Source organism: Phallusia mammillata, chromosome 3 (genome assembly GCF_965637545.1).
Source record: "Phallusia mammillata chromosome 3, kaPhaMamm4.hap1.1, whole genome shotgun sequence".
NCBI lineage: Eukaryota > Metazoa > Chordata > Ascidiacea > Phlebobranchia > Ascidiidae > Phallusia > Phallusia mammillata.
Window position 1 is genome coordinate 2469451 of NC_137254.1, and position 25916 is coordinate 2495366.

The window sequence follows — 25916 nt, forward strand, 5'->3', positions numbered from 1 at the left end:
CTGCGACTTACGAGGAGCAAAACGCCGGTTTACAGTTCTAGAGTTTCATGGTAAGCTAAAGATGGATCAACGCTATAAGATAGGAGCATACACTGCTGAGGAATTCCTGGAAACATGGTTGAATACATTCAAGTTTAGAAAGTTTAATATTAAATGTCAACACATAAAAGATATATACGTAAGTATGATTGCAATAACCTGTGACGAAATGGAAGAAAATGGTAACGATGAAGAATTAATTGAAGAACCTTCCATTACCGTTACCGAAGAAGAGCAGGACAACGTTACCGTTACCACAAGTTTGTTACAAGATTTAGAAAATGCAATGAAAACCACTGATGATCCATCAACGAGCACAGAGCAACAACAACAAGTAGACCAAGAAGAAACTCTTGACGATATACTCGCTGCAGCATGCATAGAGTTAGAAGGAGGCTGGACTTTGGTGAATTCATCAATTTTGAATCAAATGACGAAGGATACGAATCAGACACCGATAGTGAAAGAGAAGACGAAGGAGGACATAGACACGCAATCGCAAGCTATCAAATCTCCTGTGCATGCCAACCTTATGACAACAGAATCGATCCCCCATGGAGTAACAACGCCGCTTATCAACAATGGGATGGAAGAAGACTCACAATTATATTTCGATGCAGAATTGTAATAACAGTAAATGTACATGTGGCAACCAATATGCTCATCATCAATATGTAATAAATATGGAGTGTAAATATATTAATGGCGTTGTATCGTTTGAAACACTTAGAGAATTATTATAATTGCGTTACCGTATTATTGTTATTTGCGTTACCGTTCAATATAATCACATGTTCTGATTTCATGTGATTTTGTTAAATTACCTTGCAGATCATCACGTCCCGGACTACAGAAAAGTCATAATAAAACCGTGCACTGACAAGACTTTGTTTTGTTACTTTAAATTAGTTCAATTTGTTGCAGCAGGATATTCGTTAATGCTCATCACGAAACTGAAGAATGCAATGTAAATCGTCATTTGGCGTGTTGTGAAAACAAACGTTGGTTTACTTTTTTTCAGTGATGCATGCGCTGTATTAAAGCTAGAATGTATAGTCGCTTCTAGTGAAAGTTGATAACAAAAGACCAGTATATGACAAAAAAACACTAATATGCAAGACTTATAACTGCCATAACGCAACTATTTTGCAAGGTTTAAAGCCACTCTAGCGGGAGATGCTAACAATAGAAGCACAAGTTTATTTTGCGTTGGTTTATTTTATGGTGAACCAGAATGTCTTATATTGTCTTGTATGATGTGAAAACAATAGATATTCCACCTGTTGCGTGTTCTCGCAGGTTCTGACACGAAAGCTGACCACGTGTCTTACTTACAGCTGCTAATTTCAACGTGAACACAAACAGTCCTATTGAAATTGCTTCATGTACGCGCTTCAACGGGTCACAATAGCCCAGTTAAGGGTTTATGCAGTGGTGAGGCAAAGCTAGAGTGTATGTTAGTACGATTTCGTTGATCTGCAATGCTAAATAAACACAGTTCAATATTCTTCTGTGTACATACTTTTGTATGGTCTGTAATCATGGGCGCAACTAGGGGGGCAGGTTAGTCGGCATGCCAGGTCCCTTTTCTATCGACGTTATTGCGTATAACGGCTCTCTTGCAGCGCCGAAAACCCGTTCGTTCGCATCAAAGATAAAAATAACTTTCAAATGACAGGACAAGGCGCCGGCACAGCAGTAAATCGCTTCATCGGCATGTATTGCGATGGTAAAAACGAAGTTTCTGCGATGTATTTATACAACAACCTAAATAACCGCAACAACGATCTTTGTTTGAAAACGTATTCACATGTAAACACACACAAAAAATGTTTATCGGCGTGTTTATCGAACGAGTTTATTTGTTACGAAACAATGCCTTATAAGTTTAAAACGTCAATATACTATCACAATGGACTTTGTGACTTAAAAGTGTTACTTTTTTACGGCATTCGAAGCCGTACTGGTCCAATCCAACGACGAATCCCAGTTTTTTTTAGATTATTAGTGTAAATTCGCGTCGGATCATTCGATCAACCTATGATACGCACTTAGCAATTCAATCGTTTTTGGGAAAGTCGTATTGGTAGTTCGTTGCCTGCCCCCCTAATTTTCCGCTAGTTGCGCCACTGTCTGTAATCATTACATTGGAAAAACTAAAAACCTTTTAAGCGAAAAACGCAACTGTAAGATCCCATCAATGTGATGTTTGTAAAAAAAGATTAATTTAAAGTGACTTTTTTAACACACATGTTGACTTAGACGTATGAACAAAATAAGAAGTTGAATCAAATTTACTTTGTAACGAATTTTGTTCAACCGCTTTGTGAGAATACTCAACACAAAACTAAAGAACACAATGTAAATCGTCATTTGGCGTGTATTGTAAACAAACGTTGTTTTACTGATTTTTACTTTTTTATCACTGTAGTTTCTGTTAAATCGCTAATTGTTGATAGATATCACACATAGGTATCTCAGTTACTAACATAAAAGCTAGCTAATCTGACCACATGTCATACGCAAAGCTACTAATATATAAGTAATAATGCAAGTTTACCACAAATTTAGCGTATACGTTGTCAAGGTATTGTGACATCATCAACGGCCATGCGTCACTTTGTTCCACAGTGCATGACAGGAATTACCGTGTGAACTTAATGAGTGGCAATTTCCTGCACTTGCAAAACCACACATCAGGCGGAGGTCGCAGCTGCACAGACGATTAGTTACGCGGTAAAGCTAGTTTGTATGTTAGTTAAATTTGTTAGTACGATTTCGTTGGTCTGATATGCTAAAGAAGCACAGGTTTAATATTCCACTGCCTAAATATTCCACCTTTGGTCTGTAATCTTGAATTAGATTTGAGAAACTAAAAACCGTTGTAGGCGAAACGTAACTGCAAATGAAGCAAGTGACACAAAATCAATATTGCCCAAAGATATATTTTCCACAAAGATTTGGTCACAAAAGTTCGTACTTAAAAAGAAAGTGTTCGAAAAGTGAAAAAAAAGAAAAGTGTTCAGCCCAAATAACTTTAAATTATTACACTTCAAAATTTTAACTTATTGTACATCAGTTGTAATCTTACGACTGTGTAAATGTTTAAGACCCAATGTGTTAAAGTGGGATTGTTGCTCAGCCAAATGTCATATTGCGAACCAGCTGATGTCCATTAGCTATTCTTTTGGGAATTAGGCATAGCAGATGGTTAAACCTATGCTTTGGGCCTAACATGGATATGTGATGTCACAACAAAACATTTAAATCATAAATTTGTAATGTATATGCCCTAAACACAAATTTGTATAAATATTGTGGCCGAACCTTCAAAAAAATACGATAGTTTCTTTTTATTTAAGCTTTTTCCAACATTTCATTGAGTTTGGTCAGAAACTTGCTGTTAAATGCAATCACACACGTTGTATCAAAAGAAAAGAGAAAGAATAAAACTTTAACTTTAGAAAGATTCCCCAAATTGTTGCTAAGATCCACGACTCATTTTCAAGCTGCTCTTATGACTGAATAATTAAAGTGACATGACAAATGAGAAACTCCATCAATGCAATGTTTGTGAAATAAATTTGACACAAAGGGAGAGTTTAAAGAGACACATGGTGATACACAATTAAGAGAAACCTCTTCGATGTGATGTATGTGAAAACAAATTCAGCATTTTTGGAAATTTAAAAAGACACAAGTTCACACACACCAATGAGAAACCTTATCAACGTGATGTTTGTGAAAAGAATTTTACCCAAAGTGGAAGTTTAAAGAGACACATAAGTGGAAGTTTAAAGAGACACATACACACTAATGAAAAGCCTCATCGATGCGATGTTTGTTAAAAGAGATTTCGTGAAGCTTTTGAAAAAAAAAACTTTTACCCATATTGGATCATTGAAAACATACATGTTGATACACACCAACGAAAAACCTCACCGAAGTGATGTTTGTGAGAAAGGTTTAGACGGGCTGGACACTTAAAAATCCACATGTTAACACACACCAATGAGAAACTTCATCGATGTGATGTTTGTGAAAAAAGGTTTGCACTAAGTGGAAATTTGAAAAGACATAAGTCGACACACACCACTGAGAAGCCTTATCAATGTGATGTTTGTGAAAAGAGAATTAGTCGAAATGGAAATTTAAAAGCACACATGTTAACACACACAACAGAGAAACTCTATCGCTGTCATGTTTGTGAAAAAAAGTTTGCCGATATTGGAACATTGAAAAACACTAAAGCGTAGTCTTATCATTGTGGTGTTCGTGGGAAAAAAACCTAAGAGGAAATATAAATATGGTAATTCAAACCAGTGAGAAATCCCATCAATATTATTTGAAAACTCATATCCTGTTTGTGGGAAAAGATTTGGCCCAGATTTGAACATTGAAAAAAACGCATGTTTACTCACACTAAATGGAGAGAACCTACCCTTGTGGTGTTTGTGAAAAGAACCTTGCCCACGGTAGAAGTTTAAAAGTTCACTTGCTAAAACACATCAATAGAAAAGCCATTGATGTGTTGTTAAGAATTAAGTCATACTTAAGGGATTTCAACAAGTTTCCTAGCAAATTTTTCAAACATTAAACAGAAATGTTGACCCAAAGAAATTTTTTTACATTTTGCTTTCAGCATGGAGATGTATCGGACCTTGGACTTTTCATTTAAAACATATCGGACTTTGGACTTTTTAATTCAAAACATTTTAATTCGTATAATTGTCGTGTCATATTGTCCCGGTCTCAAACTCGGTCAAACCTCACCTTTCTTCTACACAAAAGCTTGACCGCCAGTTAAACCTGTTTTACTTATTACTGCTCCGGTCAATTACTGCTTAAGGCTATCGTTTTATCATCCCCTTACGTGTTAACAGTAACCCACGTATTACTCGGCCTCCAGCCATGTTATATGTGACACTTCTGTAAAGCGATTTAAAGAATAATTACGGTTTAGAACACAGTTAATCTTTTCGGGCGTACGTTTTTACGACTAGCTGGCATAACAACTATATGACCTGAAAGCTATATATAATCTGCATCATTTTTGACGTAAAAAAATCAGTGACTAGTGACTAGAGTACGCATTAGAATTGATGTCTCACAGTTGATTCGTGGCGCGGTGACTGGATACTGTTTCTGGGACAATAAGTCAACTCACTTCTGATATTCATTTTTTAGAATGTCAAACTCAATCATTACTAGCAACTATATATACACTCTTGGCCAGACAATATCCTGGCGAAATATTAAGTAAACTTTTAGGAGGACAAAGAGCCGGTATAACTGTAGGAGATCTAATGACAGAACTCTCTTGTGAAGTTATTAATGGAATTATAGTAGAAGATTTAAGACATAAAAACCTATTTGCAACACGACCCTTAATTAAATATGTTGACTCTAAAGGTAACATGTCCGTAGGACAGTTATACAGGGATGGTTTTGTTTATCCAACTGTTAAATTTGTAGAAAATTATGCTCCGGGTAGAGTAATGTCTTTTAGAATTAAAGATACATATTACGTCTATGACAATTATACTCTAGTTCACGTTGACTCTAAAGTTGATTTTATAACACCTACTTTAGCACCTGTTAAATATCATAAGGAAGAATTAGATTTTCAACGGTATGAAGATAATTTGCCACGACCGAGTAGCGGTTTTGAAGATTTAAACTCAATGTTGGCGCTTCTTAGCCAGTCCCGCCTAACAAACGATAAACTTTACCAGTTCATTGACAGCAACACCGATCCTACAACAGAAGCGGACGTTTCATATTTGTCCTCAACTCTGAAAGCAGCTTCGAAGAACGCACTTCTACATTTGATCAGCTCAATAACCTCGCCATTTTTATGTTTTATCTTTGTAGTTATATACATTCTAGCAGGAATATGGGCAGTTTTGCTCACCGGATGGTTTATCAAGGTCTACGGCAGACTTGCATTTGACAAATTGATGGAGCTAAAGAACGCTCGACAAAATGAACAACCGGACGGTAATAATTTAGCTGACCAAGTACAGGCACAGCCCTTGTACCCTAAGTTAGCCTAAACGGACATGACACTCAGTTGTATAACAACTACCTTGATATTGGAAAAAAAAACGATCATAACATTCGTTCTAAGTACCTAGTAGGTTGACCCTGTATAAAAATAATTTTAGATTTGACATGACTATATGTGAAACCAAAACGATAAATATGAAATTGTGTTTAATCAATTAAACGTGCCAAGGAAAAACGTAGGAGAATGCTACAGTAATAAAGCGGAAAGATGTTAAAGCAAATGCAAATGGCCTTGACATTAGCGCCGCCGAAGCGCAAGCGTTCATCGAACGCCAATTAAACTGGTTCATATTGAACTTTATAATTCAATGAGCTTCGCTCAAAGCAGCATTGCTGCACAGTCGCTAGGCCAAATGCCGCCTAAAAAGCAATTGCAACTCAAATGAGATCGATTGCCTAAAAATCCTTACCTTGCCTCGACGGCAGCGCGAAAACATAATAATCTGTCATAGATTGGCCTGTCGGTCGAAATGGCGAGAGTAATACCTCAAAAAGCGACTTACCAACTCACAACCGCAGATTGCTAAAGCACTGCAAAACCCTTACAAGTGGGAGGCTGTACAGCCACATTTCACATGTAAAATCAAGTCGCCAGCATAGCTACGCGTCAAACCGTAAAAAAGCTTAGCAAAAACTCTGAAAAGTACGGCAGCTCGTTTAATTTCTTACAAGAATTCGAAACAGAAACACTTGTCAAATCTGAAAACTATTTTTATTTGTATATGACAAACCTACATAGTACTTAGAATTTGCGCCTTTTTTAATCGTGTTGTATATATGTACTTAATCATCCTTATATCCCTTTTGAAAAAAAGCCCTTATATAATCATTGGTGTGAAAATTTGCCGCGCGAAATGTTAAGTTTAGATTACAGATGTTCAAAAATCAACGTGCGAATTCAACTGTTCGAATCACCGGATCAACTGTTCGAATCGCATCAAACAACATTCTACGCATCTCCATTGATACGATGACGTTCGAAAATACAAAAGACTTCGTCAACTGCAGTTCACCAACATATACAAACAATTTATCACCACACAGCGTGATATCCAACCATCAAGCAAGAATTTCAAATGGACAAAAAAATTTCGGCACAATCAACATTTGACTTTGGAGCACGAAGCGTCAAATCGGAAACAATAAACGGACAACAAACTAATTCGGAAAACATCATCCAGGAGAATCTCTCCCGGAAAACATTTCACGGGACGGAGAGTGATGTATCGGACCTTGGACTTTTCATTTAAAACATATCGGACTTTGGACTTTTTAATTCAAAACATTTTAATTCGTATAATTGTCGTGTCATATTGTCCCGGTCTCAAACTCGGTCAAACCTCACCTTTCTTCTACACAAAAGCTTGACCGCCAGTTAAACCTGTTTTACTTATTACTGCTCCGGTCAATTACTGCTTAAGGCTATCGTTTTATCATCCCCTTACGTGTTAACAGTAACCCACGTATTACTCAGCCTCCAGCCATGTTATGTGTGACACTTCTGTAAAGCGATTTAAAGAATAATTACGGTTTAGAACACAGTTAATCTTTTCGGGCGTACGTTTTTACGACTAGCTGGCATAACAACTATATGACCTGAAAGCTATATATAATCTGCATCATTTTTGACGTAAAAAAATCAGTGACTAGTGACTAGAGTACGCATTAGAATTGATGTCTCACAGTTGATTCGTGGCGCGGTGACTTTTGTGTTGCGTGTTTAGCCGCAAGAGGCGTTTTCGTGGCATGCCTTATTGAAATATAATGGGGGAACGTTAAACCAGTTTGCGTCTTTTTTAGGTTTGTTTCGACAGTGATAGTTTGTTTGTTTATTAGAGTCAGATATACGGAGTGTTTAATTGTCTACCCACTGGGTCAGTACAGAGTCATTAAAATGAATTGAAAAACTTAACGTTCCTGATTTTGTCAATCTTTTTGTTTCATATTGCAGTATATTCTTTTCCAATTTGTCCTAGCTTTTATAAAAAGATAATTCAGTGGATGCAAAATTACGTTTACAAAAACTGGCACAATTTTATCAGATTTGTAACATTACTTCATGTACGAATGAGTGAAGAACATTTTAATACATGCTCCTAAAAAAGCCAATCTATGTGATTTAAAAAAAGGGTATGGAAACATTGGAGAGTTGAAAAAATGACACACACAAGTTGTCCTTATGTTTAAGACTGTATTGGTTTCCAAAGAATTAATCAGATACAAACCCACAGTAAAGTATCACTACACAAGTGTAATCTGTGCAAAAATGAGAAATAATTTGATTAATAGGAAAAAATATAACTATTTAATTGCCCCTTTTATCAGAAACAGTTCTATTAGTTACATACTGTGAAACAACAGTGAAAAGCATCTGGTAAAAAAGTTACTTGTCCGTAGTAAACATAAACCAAAAAATGTAAAAATATTAGTGCACCTAAAACCAAAAACGGTGCATACTTGATCAACAGTTTTTAAACAACAAAATATAAAAAAGTACACTCACAAGAATTTGTGTGAAGCATCACAATTAATTGATCAGCAAGTTGTTAAAATACAATAACTGTGCTTCGTTTTTACAACCTACAAGTTTGGCTGCTTAATAATTTCTCATTTGGCATTCATTTTAATATTATGACTGCCTCCGTCATTTTGAAATTATGCTAAAGATTAGTACAAAGCTTTCATTTTTTTCAACCCATCAATCGCAAGTAAAATGCCATTATGTGGTGGGTATTGAAGATACCAAAAAACTTTGAAACATAACATTCAAAATATACTGCACAGTGTTATTAGGTTTTGCCAAGGTGTTAGCGAGAGAAACCAACTTTCACAAGCGAGGTTTCCTGGAGTCGTGGAACACACATACTCACACCAAAACGATAAACGTTGAAACGGGCGTTCTAATACCGATTACTTATCGGCCGCTTTCGCACCATTGAGCTAGGTGTTATCACTCGACCATTGGTGCGCACTGCGTTTTTTTACCACCGCCCTTTTCGCTCTATAATAACCGGTGTTTGCAATTTATGTCATTACCCCGATGAAGGTGTCTCGCATAGACATCGAAAAATTTTGTTGATACAATATGCCTGGCAGCAACAGTATATTCAGGCTAGTTCACGTTTAATGCAGAAGCATGCGGAAACACTATGCAGCATTTAACTGGTTTTCTGATTTTGAAAGAGTCATATATATTTAAAAAAAAATTAGAGGGCACAGCTGTACAACTAATTATTTTCTAAAATAGTTCATGTATGTGCAACAACTGGTCATGGTAGCGAAGTTGAGGGGTTTTCCGTAGAGCAGTAAAGTTTGTGAGTTATTGGTTCCGTTTGTTCAAGAAACTTGAGTGGGCAACTGAACTGCAACAAGTGACGCTTGTAATCAGTCCTGTCTGAAAAGGAAATTGTTGTGCAGGCGATTGCCACATTGCGAAGCCAGTTGACGCTAGTTTGCTCATAACTTCATTCGAGAACTTGTCTTTTCAGATATTATGAAACGCATGAAATAATTCATTTCGCTGCTAACAGCATCTTGTGCAAGTTTAGAGTTAGCCAGCGATTTTTAAAGGTAATGTATTTTTGACTAGCAAGTTTTATAAATCATGCATTTTGTTCTATTGCTGTTTGTGAATTGCTGAGAATCAAACAATCATCTGCTACATCATACAATCATGTAAGTCGGAAACACAGCAGGCGAGTCTATTCTAACAGATTATGTGACGTAACAACAACTAATTTACGCGTGAACAGTGTTATTGGAAGCCTGACTGTGATATTGAAATGGTTTATTTGCTCTACAAAGTGGCATGAATAGGTGTTTAATTGCTGCTAATAGATTTTAATTAGCAACATATCCGATGGAAAACTTTTAGATTTTAGAACATTTAAATTTTGCAACGGCATATCGCATTTTAAAGTCGCGTACCTAGTTAACGCCCGATTGTTTGGACAACAGCCGAATGAACGGTTGATTTGTCATGCGTTTGAAAGTAGCGAGCCTTCGTCGATTTCGCCCTTTCTCTTGCTGCTATGCACCAGTGGTCAGTCAATTCTATTCCGTTGTTGTTAGTTGATCGCCCAGCTTAGAATCAATGAACAAAACAAATCAATACTAAATGTCTGCCGCATCCGAGGGTAGAGGTTATGAAGAACACGAAGGCGAAGGTTTTATCCCTACAGCATTATCACATTTTTAGTAGGGTAAAACAATATTACGAGCGCAATGTGTAATTGGTAGAACAATGTAAATTAGTTTGTATTACATTGATGTACAAACCTACGCTCTTCTCACCTCTACATTAGCTTAATAATTGCGTTAACATCAGTTTAAGTAAAAGCTTATGTATAGGCGGGCTATTATAAAAGGCCTCGGGGATAATGCTAAACACAAGCAGAAACGGCAGCGCTGTATGTAAGCATTTTTTCTCAAATGGCTTGTGTCTAACTAACCGTGACGACAACTACGCACTGTCGTCACTTTACCAATAGTCAACTTACAGGCATCAGTGCAATCAGTCTGGGCCGAAGCCATTTAAAGCTTTGTGCTAGAAACGTATTGACTTAGGTTTAGGCGAGATACAAAGTTTTATCTGCGCAGTACAGTATTTGATGATATTTTTAACAACGACAAACAGGATATTGCGATTTAAGCAGAAACACCATGCTGCATTTAATGTGTTTTTATTTTGAAAGAGTCTTATCAAAACACACAAAATTTAATTTAGGCTAATAATTTTGTCTAAAATATATCATATAAGCGTAACCACTGTTCATGGTAGTGTAGTTGATGGATTTTTAGTAGCGCAGTAAAGTTGGTAAGTTATTGATTTCGTTTTAACTGCACCAAGATAAATGACGCTTGTTGTGCAGCAGACTGCCACATTGCGAAGCCAGTTGAGGTAAGTTGGCTTATAAATTAAGTCCAGAATTTGGCTTTTCAGATATTATGAAACGCATGAAATAATTGGTTTCGCTGCTTACAGCATCTTGTGCAAGTTTTAATAACCGCTATACTTTGCGAAGAAATGTGGTTATCTCTGTAAATCTATCTGTTTAGATAAATTCAGATTTAAATATGGATGTGTGTTATATGACCTACGCGATCCTGGCAACCAGCAAAAAAAGGCGCCAGCAACCACGCAAAGGGTGCACTTTCGACCCCTATATGCTTGAACAGCCAGTCAGCGCTGTATTGACAAAAACAATGCACTGTCGTCACTTCACCAATGGTCAAGTTACACGCAGCAGTGCACTCAGTTGTAACGAATGCACCTTGTTTGGAGAGCAATGCAGGCTGAACATTAAATCAATACACTATAGTATTCTTCTTTGCAGAACATAGGATGGTAACATGTTGACTGAAATTAACGAGAAACCTCATCGATGTGATGTTTGCAAAAAAATATTTGCTCAAAAGGGAAATTTGAAAAGACACATGTTGATACACACCAATGAGAAACCTCATCGATGTGATGTTTGCGAAAAAAGTTTTGCTCAAAAGGGAGATTTAAAAAAACACAAGTTGATTCATACCAATGAGAAACCTCATCAATGTGTTGTTTGTGAAAAAAGATTTCGCCTAAGTAGAGGTTTAATAACACACATGTTGATACACAGTAAGGAGAAACCCCTTCAATGTGGTGTTTGTGAAAAACGTTTTGCCCAAGGTGGAGATTTAAAAAAACACATGTTGATTCACACAAATGAGAAACCCCATCAATGTGTTGTTTGTGAGAAACGGTTTCGCCGACATGGACATTTAAAATGCCACATGTTGACACACACCAAGGAGAAACCTCATCAATGTAATGTTTGTGAAAAAAGTTTTGCCGAGAGTGGAAATTTGAAAAGACACATGTTGACACACACAAAAGAAAAACCCTATCGATGTGATGTTTGTGAAAAAAGTTTTACCGGAAGTGGAGATTTGAAAAGGCACTTGTTAATACACACCAACGAAAAACCTTACCAATGTGATGTTTGTGAGAAAAGGTTTAGACGGGCTGGACACTTAAAAATCCACGTGTTGACACACCAATGTCAAACCTTATCGATGTGATGTTTGCGAAAACAGTTTTGCCCGAAGTGGAGATTTAAAAAAGCACTTGATGATTTACACAAAAGAAAAACCTCATCGATGTAATGTTTGTGAAAAAAGATTTAACCAAGTTGGTGGTTTAAAAACACACATGTTGACTCACAGTAAAGAAAAACCTCATCAATGTGATGTTTGTGAAAAAAGATTTAGCTTAGGTGGCAATTTAAAACAACACAACTTGACACACACAAATGAAAAAAACCATCGATGTAATATTTGTGAAAAAGTTTTGCCTCGGGCGGAGCAATAAAATCACACATGTTGACTCACCCCAGAGAAAAAACTCAATGTGATGTTTGTGAAAACAGATTTCGCACAAGTGGACATTTGCGAAGACATATGCTCATTCACACAAAAGAAAAATCCTATCGATGTGATGTTTGTGAAAAAAAAATTGCCCAAAGTGGAGATTTGAAAAGGCATATGCTGATTCACACAAACGAAAACCCCCACCAATGTGATGTTTGTGAGAAAAGATTTCGCATAGTTGGAACTTTGAATAGACACAAGTTGACACACACTTAGAGAAACCCCTTCTATGTTTGAAGATATAGCTGACAAGATTGTTTAGAAAAAAAACATGTTGATTCAACCAATAAAAAACCTTGATGTAATGTTTGTAAAAAGATTTTGTTTTGTGCAAGTTTGAAAAACACAAGTTGACTCAGACTAAAGTTAAATTTAGTTGAAAAGAAATTGTAATTTGATTCAACACATGCCTAATGTCTTGAACTTAAATCTCATTTACATTTAAGTCTAAAACTGCAGGAGTGAAACAGATGTCCAAATCCATATGTTGGAAAGTGACACATGTGTAAGATGTATGAAAATCTGTTTGCTTTAGTAAACTTTTGCATGTTTTGAAAAAAGTGATTTGCAAATTTGAAACCACAGTGTAAAGCATTCAGGGAAGGGCTGTATTTGACCGTTGCTTTCACAAACGGATATGTAAAGCAGTCACTAATAGACAAGGATGGCAGTACGGTACGGTACGTATTGCGTTGACCGTACCACGTACCTCGTTACGTAGAGCGTACCGTACCAAATGTCAAAAATCAAAGCGTACCGTACCACCGTACCGTACTCAAGGTACGGTACGAAAATTCGCGTACCGTACCTTCAAATAAACCAATCGGGATTAAGTTGGATACATTTTATGACAATATGACATGCACTTAAAGGAGAGTTGTCTAAACTCTAAACAAGCTGTCCCATTACAACCAGCTTATTCGAAATGAAAGGTTGATCCGTTTTCTACGATGGGCTCGTGCAGTGACAGTGTGTAATTTTCAACAGCATGTTTCTTAAAATCATTGGTGCGGAAGAGAATACAACACTAGCTAGCTTTTTCAACTAACTGAAGAATCAATTACAAATGCCGAGCTGATCTCTGTTCTTTGTGTGCGCGTTTTAATAATACGTCTACGGTACGTGTAACCACAGGCGCCGAGTTTTATAAAAATGCAAGGTGGCGGACGTAAATTATGACGTCGCTTTTTGTCACGTCACTAATGCGTACAACCACACGAACCCACTTTAAAGCCCAAGAAACTTTCAATAGAATGTAACATTCGTTAAATTCTTTAAAAAAAACATTTCTTAAAAAAATATTCAGTTGAAACAATTTGCTATAACGTTTTATTCGTTTAGCAACGTTTAGAAAATGTTTCATCAAATTGTTGCTCCTGTATCGCTTTAAGTATAAACTAACCATTCATTACAGTGCAATCGCATTGTACATAATAGTGGCCATACATTCACTGTCAACAATTTGTTTAACGTCATAAACAAAGCTCTAACCAAAACACGTTGTAGTTTCCACCCGTTTTGTTGCTTTTTTGTCAGCATGCTCGTATAGTTTCCAAATTTCTTCAGATTTTACGATGTTTCGTACTATACCGCTACAAACAAATCAAAATTTCCACAGTGGCCGCCACTGTACTTCACAAACTCACCCCACCACCGCCCACTCGGCAGTCGGCGTCTATGCGTGTAACCCTCCTTCTGCATAGTAAGCACACATTATTAAGCAGTGACGTCATAAACTTTTTTGAGTCCTATTTTGATACAGGGCACTGTGATGAAATCATGTTTCAAACAACTTAAATTCAAGTGTCAGACAATTTTGATATTATCTGCAAATGGTAACGATTCAAAAATGATCGTTTAATCAACGTTTAATATGCAGTACGGTGGTACGGTACGCTTTTAGTACGGTGGTACGCTCTAGTGATCGACCGTACCACGTACCGTACCCGTACCTCAGCTTTCTTTGCGTACCGTACTTTTTGATGAAATTTGCTGCGTACCGTACCGTACTGCCATCCTTGCTAATAGGACAACAACGGGTTACTAGAATCCAGCAACCATGTCACTTATTTTGCAACAGCTTTTTTGTTCCTTTGTTTGTTTTTTGAATATTGTCAGTTTTTTTTTGAAACCTGTTAGTAATGAGTTTTACTATTTTATGCTGATTTTTGGATTTTAAAATGTTTGGTTAAAAAGTTGGACAGTAATTATGCTGGACGCCTAACTGAAAATAGCTTCTTAATACGTTACTGCCCTATCATTAAATGTCTGCAAACAGATATTCGAAATAATTGACATTATGTTTGGATCTATATATATACGTATTAAGATAGGTCGAGTATCCATTCGATTATTCTGCGTTCCATGTTCTGTTTGACATATTTGTTGTACTGTGTGGCGCCCAATCTATAACGGTTGGGTAAAGCCCTCGAACACTGCACTAACGGCTAGTCACGATAAACCCTAGTTTAGACGCATTCGAGCACTGCTGTCTTTATTTAAAAACACTAAATGAAACTCTACAATATTGGCAAAGTCACTGCGCTGCACAAACTTCAACACAACTGAATAGTACGACAGCCGGGGAAGAACTCCCGCAACAACCCGTGGCCGGCAAAAGGACTGGAAAATACACGAAAAAGGGATCGCGGCGAAACTGGTAAAAGAAACAAGAAAAATAACACGTCACATGGTCCAAATCCACTTGATAATAGTCATAGCCCTAGCGGCTTACTTTAGCAGGTTACACCTGGGATTTTAGCCGGAATGCTACGAAAGGCAACCACAGGGGAGGAGTTAAAACAGGTGCAGTGAACACAAAGTGTGCGGTGGGTTAAATTCCCGTATAACCAAAAACAATGCACTGAAAACCAATCGAACAGTTAAAAGGTAACCGTAAACGTAACAAAAAGATGTGGAGCGGAGTTAAGTGAAAAACATGAAAAACACATCGTGAAATTAAGGTAACTAACTTCCGTTTTAGGAAAATAAGCACACATACACAGAAAACAACTCTTGACAAACAAACTTAATAAACTAAAGTCAATACAATACACAGGTGACTAACGTGAAACAAAGTGATAACATAACAACGCAAAAATTACGGTAACACACCCCCCCACCTTCATGTCGTGGCTGCTGCTGTAATGTTGGGGTATCACCTTGAGTCGCAATATTCATATATCGGGGACACCGTGTACTGTCAGCCACCGACAGAGGTAAAGGTCCCAGGATATCTATTTCCATCGGCTTTAGTTCGCCTGAAGGCCCCCTGGACCGAGCATTAAACTTCTTACTTCTTTCACATTTTGTACAGCTCCGAACGTAGGCTTCAACTTCCACACGCCACCCTGGCCAAAAGTGCCGATCGCAAACTTTGGAACACGTTTTGGCCACTGCAAGGTGTCTGCCGCCGTGAGAGGGGTCGTGTATCACATCAGGTCGCATCTTTTGTGGGGTAATGAGTCGGTCTACTACACGAACGCCCGGTTAGTGTAGAGAGTCTCCTGTTTGGTAAAGAACATTATTTACAAGTCGTAAACTACTAAACCAGTGGTTCCCAACCTTTTTTGTTACATTCCTCCCTTTGCCAATTTTCGAACTATTCATTCCTCCCCATAAGATGAAAAACAAATATAAAATACACAATTTTAGCAATTTAAAATATCAATTTATTTCAGATTACTACTCAATGCGAAATTTGCTCTCGTTTGCGCTCTGAAAGTAGTTGTATTGGCGGCACAGTTCTTTTGATACTACTCGTCTCTTTTAAATACTGGTAGTTGACTAAAACTTCGGCTACAACTAAAATCTACACAAACAATGATATGCAACTAAGAATCTAGTTTCATTACACATACTGTTTACTAACTGTCGACTGTTCAGTTTTTAAACAACTTAGCAAGGCAACAGCCATAGTGCCAAAAACAAAAATGTTAAAACAATAGACTTTGTTATGACAATAATCGATTAATTTAAGCACCTGAAACGTAGCATGCGGCCCTATATACAAGAAGACTTTATAATTAGATGTCTATTTCAGAACCCTTTACAACCAACCGGTTTCAAATGTGAACCGGATCCAAATTATAATGCATATCCCTAATGTATATGCAAAAATATTCTGTTACATTTTCAACAGAATTTTTTATACAGTTTTTGTTAAATTCCTCCGTGGGGAGGAATTCCTCCCCGGTTGGGAACCACTGTACTAAACTGTCCCCATAAATGCTTTGTCATCGTAGACGCGGATTTGATCGTTCGGTACCGTGGTCTACGTTGCAATTCAATCCACCTGAAAGCGGGTGAGATTTCTGGGTCATCTCGTTGTGCTTCACTTATTGTGTCGACGGACCACCCTATTGCATTTCTAAAGTCTAGCGGTAATACTGCGCATCGGTTGGCGTGTTTCGGATCTGTCGAGTAGCTAACGTTTACCGAATACGGCATAGGATCGTCGTTTGTTTCGAAAACACGGCTAAGGGCAGCAGCATTGCCGTGTTTTGAACGTTCCTCACCACTCTGCTTAACGTTTGTAACCACTCTGGTTCTACTGACATCTTGTGGTGGGTCCCTGGAATGTATAGACCGCTGCTTCCTACGTGAATTCGCCTTGCAATTTCTCGCCAAATGTCCTTCGGCGTTACACATAAAACATTTCCGTACTGACTTACTTGCTGGACGAAAGGCCGGACGGTGCCTGTCGTATGCCGTCAGACGACGATCTTGATAGCTTATCCTTGCAACTTCTGTCCGTATCTCGTCGAGTTCACGTTGAAGCATACAAACGGACTGGTGTAGGTGTTCGTCCATCTTGGACAACATCTCTTTTAGTTCTTGACTTTCCGTTGGGTCTTGAAGCATCGTCACTGGAAGAATATGAGGTTGGGCGTCAATTTCGGCAACTCTGCTGGCTGCGGTGCAAAAGTTGCGTTGAACAATTTCACGCCGTAAAGAGACCGCAAGCTGGCGGTCGCGGAGGCCGCGCAATAAAGCCAAAAACAAGACTTCATTTTTAACCGCAGCTTTCCCCTCGGCAGGATACGCGCGCTCACCAAGTGATTGCAGGTCATAAACAAACGCACGTCCTCCTTCCTGAGGTCCTTGTGCACGATTTATGAGTTCATTACGTAATGTTGTAAAATTCGCGTGACTGTTTCCCCGGGCTTTTGTCTTTGTCACAAGTTCTTCACAAGATAATTGGTACACGTCGCCTGTTTCTTTGCTAAGGTCCCACAAACAGACATTGGGCCATTCGTATTCGAATGCATTCGAATACAGGTTTTGGCACCTTCGTGCTGTATTCGAATGATTTTGGCTTTCGTTCGATAGTCCATGAATACAATTCGAATAGTTGAAGTTAACTTTTGAACCAACAATTTATGAATACAAAAACTTGAGTAAATTTATTCGAATACAATTCGAATTGTTGTAGGTTTTTGCCAACCTAAGAATTTGCAAATTCGAATACACGATATTTTTTACGAATACAATTCGAATTGTTGTCGGCCTTCGGCAAGGTAACAATTCGTAAAATCGAATACATGACTACATTTTTACGAATACAATTCGAATTGTTGTCAGCCTTTGGCAACGTAAGATACGTAAAATCGAATATATGACTACATCTTTATGAATACAATTCGAATTGTCGATTACCTCCAGACTAAAAGTAGTCGAGAATATTTTGCTATATTTTTGCCAAATAGATTCGAATACAATTCAAATTGGCAGTGAATGTGACCTGATTTGACAAGGTTTTGTTTATGTTACGAAACAATGACATATAGAAGTTAATTGTGACGTTACATCAATGGAATTGTGTTACAAAGCTTGCAACATTGGGTTGTTCTCAGCACATGACAGGTGTATCGTGTTCATGAAGCAAACATTTCATGTAAATTTGGTGAAATTTTTATAACGGAGACTTAAATCAGTCAAGCTAATGTGGCAACAAAGCTCGTTGGTTTACATTTTCACCAATAAAACTGCAATTCATAAACCCATGTTACTTTTTGATCGAATACCTTTTAAGTTTCGGGGCATTTTATTTCTTTTATTTTCTGTAACTTATTTCTTTTATTTTCCGCAACAAATTGAATGTTATTCGATTTGTTTGCTTCTTACAACAACTGAACAATTCGTGAATACAAATAACTAGAACTATTAATTCGAATTTCTACGTCTCAAAAAATAAGAAGTATTCATGAATACGAATACACGCTTGGGGTTTATTCGAATAGTATTCGAATTACACGTTGTTGTTTTTTGGTCAACTATTCATGAATACAAATACTTGATTCGTTTTATTCGAATACCATTCAAATTGCTGTCACTCAAAAATTGCCAAAAGTATTGCTGCCACCTTAAGATTACGAAACAATTCGTGAAAGGAATACCTGATTCGCATTATTCGAATGCAATTCGAATTGCCGAACTTTAAAAAGTGCTTAGAATTCATGAATACGAATACATGCCTTGGTTTATTCGAATAGTATTCGAATTACTTGTCGTTGTAGTTTGGTCAACATTTCATGAATACAAATACTTGATTCGTTTTATTCAAATACGATTCGAATTGCTGTCACTCAAAAATTGCGAAAAGTATTCATGAATTCGAATACAGTCATGCAGGTATTCGTAAAGTATTCGAATACAGGACGCGTGTATTCGACCCCATGTCTGCCCACAAATAGTCTTTATCGACGTGGGTTAAAAACAGATGGCGTTTGACGTCGTCTGTAGCCTTGACACTTGCACAATATGAGTTAAAAAGCATAAGAAAAGTAATAAAATTGTCACCGCATTTAAAATACGGAGGCGACATACTTAAATTAAAAGACATTATAAAATCAACATCAACCAGAGCCCTAACCCTGTGCTATGAACGCGCCTGCGTGACTGCAGTGTTCTGGCGTGCTCGCCAATTTTAGTCGGCGTGGAAATTTAAAATACCACATGTTGACACACACCCAAGATAAACCTCATCGCTTTTTTCATATGTGGTGTGGCAAACTTGGTGAAGCCAAGTGGTCCGTTGTTACGACGTAGCTTTTGCAGTATATTAACACGTAACGTTCCCGCAAATTTGTTTATACTTGGAGGTGCTATCAACGTACGTCACAAGTCGTCAAGCTAGTTATGATGTCGCAATATATTTGTGACGTAATGGCTGCAGTTTGTGACGTACACACTGGATATAGGCTAGAAAGGTCTGGTTGTGCTGGGGAGCATTACTATCCGTAATGAAGCAGAAATATCAACTAATTTTACATTTTCAATTTTCGAATGAGCGTTGCAGTTTTGATAGGTAATTTACGCGCACGGGTGACCACTTTAATTTGATTTCGCCGTTTCTGGCAAAAGGAAATGTATAATAATAAAATTCAAAGTTTTCTGAGAAAACAAGTATCAAGTGATTTTTGTCAGCCTCAAACAAAATAATATTTCTTTTGTTACTTGCAACAAACCGTATAAGTGACCAGACATAGACCGGTATAGGCAAAATATTGATATGAAAACAAAATAAAGACAAATTTTGCATAATTAGAAAACTGATAAATGTTCTTTTGTTCAAACTGATTTATATTCTATTTTACACTTATTGATATGAATTGATTGATTTTTTTATAAATTTTATGTCAAATGTGCAAATGTGATAAGTATAATTGTCCTTATTACAGTATATTATTTTTACTGTTATATTTCAGACAAGTAAGACATCACATAAATCAGCGGTCTTCAACCTTTTTTACAAGTGACCCCAATTTCAAAGAAATTTAAATCAGCTTTTACATGCGACCCCACTTTTTCCGATAGGGAGAAAAATGTTTGAAGTAATGCCGAGACTGAAACTATTTTCATGTACATTTGCCCGCTTTATTTTTAAGTAGACTTTAACTATGAGCATTCAGCGTGCATTATTACGATCGAATGTTGGAACCCAAAAGTTTTGTTTAATTTGACCAATCTAATTCGCGTTAAAGGTCACGAGTTTGCAGAAAATAATACATTTATGTATTTTCCCCTGTATCCGCTGTATTATTTTGTACACAACATGTCATTCATGGGGCTCTGTGGCGATCTATGGCGTAACAATGGGTTGGACAACTTGTGTTTTATATAAATTATTGCATCACAATGTTTAGATTGTGACACGGGGTACCAAGCTGTATTGCAAAACATGGGCAAAGATTGCAAACTAAAACAAGAACGTATCATTTTTGTAACAAATTTAAACGCCAATAAATTGAATATATAGCGACCCCAGATGAAGTTTAGGCGACCCCACTTGGGGTCGCGACCCACAGGTTAAAGACCACTGAATTAAATCAATAGCAATTAACAAAACAAGAAAATTTCATGCAACAAATACCAGGATCACATGGCTAGAAATATCTACGGCACTTTATCTTAATTAAACACAGGTGCATTTAAAATCGTTTGTGTGTTGTTAAATATACTTTTCCAACAGTAAAATGATTAACGAATTACAATATGAACCTATCCCGCATTGCTCTCACACAAGCAATGTAAACCATATCCCTATTCATAGCGAGGTTAGTGGTTGAAGTCCTAGGCAACTTCTCAGTGATCAATGTAACAACCATGATTTTTTCCAGAATCTGATTGCAACTAGAACCAATGTTGAAGTGACAGTATGTAGCTCTGCTGTCCTTCTATTGCAATTTGGTGATGGTTCAAATGTCGTTATATAGATCTGCTTTGCACATATGAGCTCTCGCAAATCACATAAAGCGTTTTTCCATTGTTACTAAACCTGGATATTTGTGCCTGTGCGAATATTGTTGTAAAGCTTATTCTTAATTTCAAAGTTATTATCTGTGCCACTAAATCCTAAATCATTTTTTCAGCTGTTCTAAATGTAATTATCACTCTTTTCAGATTTTACACTTTTGCTTTATCCCTGAAACACATTTCGTTCTATGTTTTCAACTTTTCTTGACAACATATCACTTAGTTTCAATTTAAATCATCTCCTTTATAATTGTTAGAAATCATACCTTACTCAAAAATTTTCAACAGTAATGCGTATTTACACAATCATATCTACATAATGAAAATCAAATTAAGTACAACATGATTTGATACTTGGACAACTTCAACGATTATTTGTGGGATATTAATATTGTTTTAGTTTATTTTTGATTTTTCTTGTTTCATCCAATGGTCTCAACCACTATGTCGCCTTCTTCATCTGCACGAGCATTGTATCTTACAGCTAAATCTGATGAGTGATTTGTAGACGCTGGTAGAGATGACAATTTCTCCACCAGCGATTTCTTTGCCCTGCCAAGTTGTTTTTCCAATAATTTTGAGTAAAGGAAGGGATTTACGGCGCTGTTGATTGGAAGCAACAGACAAGCGCTCAACACATAAGCATCTGGTGGCATCTTGATTCCTCCAACACTCAAGTATCCCATGACGCAAATTGGAATCCAGCAACAGAAGTCGGTCAAAATCAACCTCGAGATTCTTTTCTGCATCTTTGAGCTCACATCGTTGCTTCTGGACCCTTTCAAGCGGTTGCTGTGTTTGTAGATGAGAACATATGCAACAACCATGTAGATGAACATAAGGAAGTTGATTGTGATGAGGAAAGTTGAATATTCCCAAGCAAATTCGCTGGTTGTGGCAAACAAACGTGGCAAACAGACGCTTGTTTCTCCATAATATCCAAATTCTCCTTTGATTGGGTTGCGAGGAAAAGTTTCTTTGATAGTTTTTTTCACTTCAATCCAACTTTTGAGTTCCACACCCGTAATTTTTTCTGCAAGAAGTGACATATTTTCCCTTGAAACAAAATCATTTCCAAAAATGTTGTTTGGAAACCAAACATCAGTTATAAAATATCCTGAAGTGACTTTAAGCAAAGGAACAGTTGCCAATACAACAGCTGAAATCCAGCAGAACAGTTCCGCAAGTAAAATTCTAAGAACACCTACACTTCGGATTGTAAATGGTTTAAAGGTTGATACAAGGCGAAAAGTGGTCATTGCTGTCATAGTCATGGCCGATGCTTCAGAAGAAACCACAGCAAGTGCTCCAAGTCCTGAACACAAACTACTTGATCTCCATTCTTTATCAAACAAACAATACGAGCCAGAAAATTGAGTGGCTTGAATTTAACTACAAGCAGATAAATCCCCATGAGGAAATCTGAGCAACATAGGTTAAGAAGAAAAATACTTGTGTTAATAACAACTTTTTTGTTTCTGTCTACATTCCATAAGCTGTGGGCAGTTGCAATGAACACAAACAAATTTCCTCCCACTGCCAGTATAGCTGTTATCCAGAAAATTGCTCGGTATATTGGATTGGCAATCATTTCGTTGACATCTGCAAACGCGTCTCCAGCCAAGTTCACACATTCGTCACTTCCGTCCGAACAATCGCGAATTCCATTCTGCACCAGTTTCCTTTCAACCGACAAAGGTTGTTTATTTGTGCAATAAAATCTATTTTTTTCACAGCGGCATTTGCTTTCATCAGATTCATTATCACAATCGATAATTCCATCACATACTGTTTTTCTGTCAATGGAAACCCTATCTTTGCCCTTACAATAAAGCTGGGTTTTGTTGCAAAGGTCAAGAAATTCATCTGAGCCGTCGTCACAATCGACATTTCCATCACACACCTGTGTGTTTTTAATGTTGATTTCTCCTTTTGAGAAACAATAAAACATATTTGGACAATTCATTTCACCACGTAACCACAGGCTGTCCTCAACTTTTCCATCACATATTGAGTTCAACAAAACTCTGACTTCAACTCCATTGCTTAGCTCATACTGAAATTTGCTCCTCAACCATTGATTGTCATTTCTCGCACACTCAAATACTTTGTCAAGTTCAAGTCCTTTAAAGTTTTCTGATAAACACTGAATTTGTTCCAAATTATTAGCAGATGAGCAGTATTTTGTGTTTATTTGACCAACACATTGCACGCTTGAGTTGCACAACTTCCCACTTTGAACAGAACATACAGATTTATTTTGACAATGCATCTGATTTGATGGACAAGTACCCCTTATATCATTGCACAAACTTTGATTGAAACACAAACACTCATCTGACATATCAAAGCAATCCACTACACCGTCACAAACTTGCGTGGGCGATATGATTAACTTTTTATCCAAGCACTGAAAACATTTAAACTTTCCATTAACAAAGCAAAGATCAGATTTATCAGAGCATTGAGTCACTGAATCGTAAACATTGGTTTGGGGTAAAACACAAACACCTTGTCTCGATGATCCAGGGCATTTAAACCCAAAACCTGACCTAATTTCATCACTATTGTCACTACAACTACTAACTCCGTCACAAAAATCACTTCCTGCTATAAATTGTTTGTTTTCACAAACGACATAATTCTGACAATTTTTTTCTGTTTTGTTGCAGTTTGAGGAGACACAAATCACATTCGTGCGTTCACATCTGTTGATGTCATCAGCACACGATGGTTGGATTACTGTGTTGCACTCTGCTGGAACTGTTGAATGAACAACATACCTGGCAAGTTGTTCACTCTTACAAGTTGTGGCAAACATAGTACAAGATTGACATGTGAAGTTGGAAACTGAACAAAGCTCGTCACTCCCTTCATAGCAATCCATAAATGTGTCACCAATCCAACCAAAAGGTATGCATCTTCCAGTGGATGGGCAATGTTTGTTACCAGGATCACACGGACATCTGGCATAAACTCCAGAGCAGTTACATGTGTAATGTGTCTCATCACTACCGTCAAAACAGTCATGATTTCCATCACATAAGAAAGATCGGTCAATACAACTTCCCACCATACCTATACATTGTTTTGTGCCAACACATGCACATTGAAACTTATTAGCTGGACAAGTGCAATTAACTTCATCACTCCAATCTCCACAATCATTATTTCCATCACATTGCCAGTTGTTGTCGATGCAACCATATCCAGTTGTGCAGTTCTTTGTTTTGTAACAATCGCATTCAAACTCTCTATCAGCTGGACAAGTGCAATTAACTTCATCACTCCAATCCCCACATTCATCATATCCATCACATTGCATGTTTTTTTCTATGCAACCATATGTAGTTGTGCAGTTCTTTGTTTTGTAACAATCGCATTCAAACGTATGAGCTGGACAACTGCAGTTAGCTTCATCACTCCAATCTCCACAGTCATTAATTCCATTACATTGGCTGTCTTTGTTTTTGCAACCATACTTAGTTGGGCAGTCCTTTGTTTTATAACAATCACATTCAAAGTCTCTATCAGCTGGACAAGTGCAGTTAGCTTCATCACTCCAATCTCCACAGTCATTAATTCCATTACATTGGCTGTCTTTGTTTTTGCAACCATATCTAGTTGGGCAGTCCTTCGTTTTATAACAATCACATTCAAACTCTCTATCAGCTGGACAAGTGCAATTAGCTTCATCACTGCCATCTATGCAGTCTATCGCTCCATTACATTGCAACACCTCCCACAAACACCCAACACCAACTTTACAAGTTGTGTTGAAGCAGTCACACTGAAACCTGCCTATAAGACAAATGTCACCAAACTCGTCGCTCCAATCACCACAGTCGTTGTCCCAGTTATTTACCTTCGACATCTCAATACATCCTGTTTTGTCCCCACACCGACCAAACTTGTGACAGGCACATTCGAACATTGAGGAAGGGCAGCTGCAGTTGGGACCGCGGTACGGTTTCACGCACACCGAGAGATTTTCAGGTTCTGTGAAAAAGATGCAAAAAAAAGGTTTTACAGAAAAGTAAAATGTTGCACAAGTTGGAAAGAAACACATCAGTTTAGTTTGCTTTAAAACATGTGCTATTAACTTTTTAATGGAGGTAAGCTTACTTGTATAAGGTCGAGGAGCGAAACTGAAATCCTCGCCTGGACATTTACCTTCCGCGCATCCGACGAAAAACAATAGAAGTAATAACCACAACATGTTTGTGATTTCAATATAGAAACTGTTAATATAAGAGATTCATTTGTTTCTGTAAAAAAACCTACCTATTTATTTTTTTCTTTATTTGTACCAAGTTAAGTTGTGTTACTTGTAGTTGTGAGAAAACAAACCGTCTGTGCAACACTTTATAAACTAAACCCGATCCCTCTAACCGTGAACTTAAAACTACTTTGCCTGTTTTATGAATTCATTAACAACCCCTAGAAAAAATACCTGTTTTGTTTTGGGCTTTCATGTTTGACAAATTCATTCATTACTTTTACTAAAACCTTTGTCAAACACAACATACTACGAACAAATCCGGGCAAAATTATTTTATCTTCCATATAGAAACCGACACGACCTAATTTTTGCCCCAGAAGAAAAAAAATACCCCAGAAAAAATAGAAAATCTAAAATCATA

General features: G+C 37.3%; 2 protein-coding genes and 2 pseudogenes across 2 annotated transcripts; 1 reads left to right on the top strand and 3 right to left on the bottom strand.

Annotated features, from left to right (window-relative positions):
* LOC145218176 (uncharacterized) overlaps nt 1-25916 on the bottom strand; it is a 280341-nt pseudogene that overhangs the window by 203850 nt on the left and 50575 nt on the right.
* LOC145217687 (uncharacterized) lies at nt 9154-12821 on the top strand (annotated as a pseudogene).
* LOC145217997 (uncharacterized) lies at nt 16504-17892 on the bottom strand (the record flags this gene model as incomplete). Its single annotated transcript, XM_080085398.1, has 1 exon — nt 16504-17892. A coding segment is annotated over one exon (1215 nt), but the record flags the coding sequence as incomplete, so codon positions are not given.
* On the bottom strand, nt 22529-25546 carry LOC145217674 (uncharacterized). The gene is made up of 2 exons (XM_080085013.1): nt 25399-25546; nt 22529-25272 (listed from the first exon to the last, which is right to left on the bottom strand). The coding sequence occupies exons 1-2, from the start codon at nt 25490-25492 to the stop codon at nt 22544-22546; spliced, it is 2823 nt and encodes a 940-aa protein (XP_079941139.1). The 5' UTR covers nt 25493-25546; the 3' UTR covers nt 22529-22543.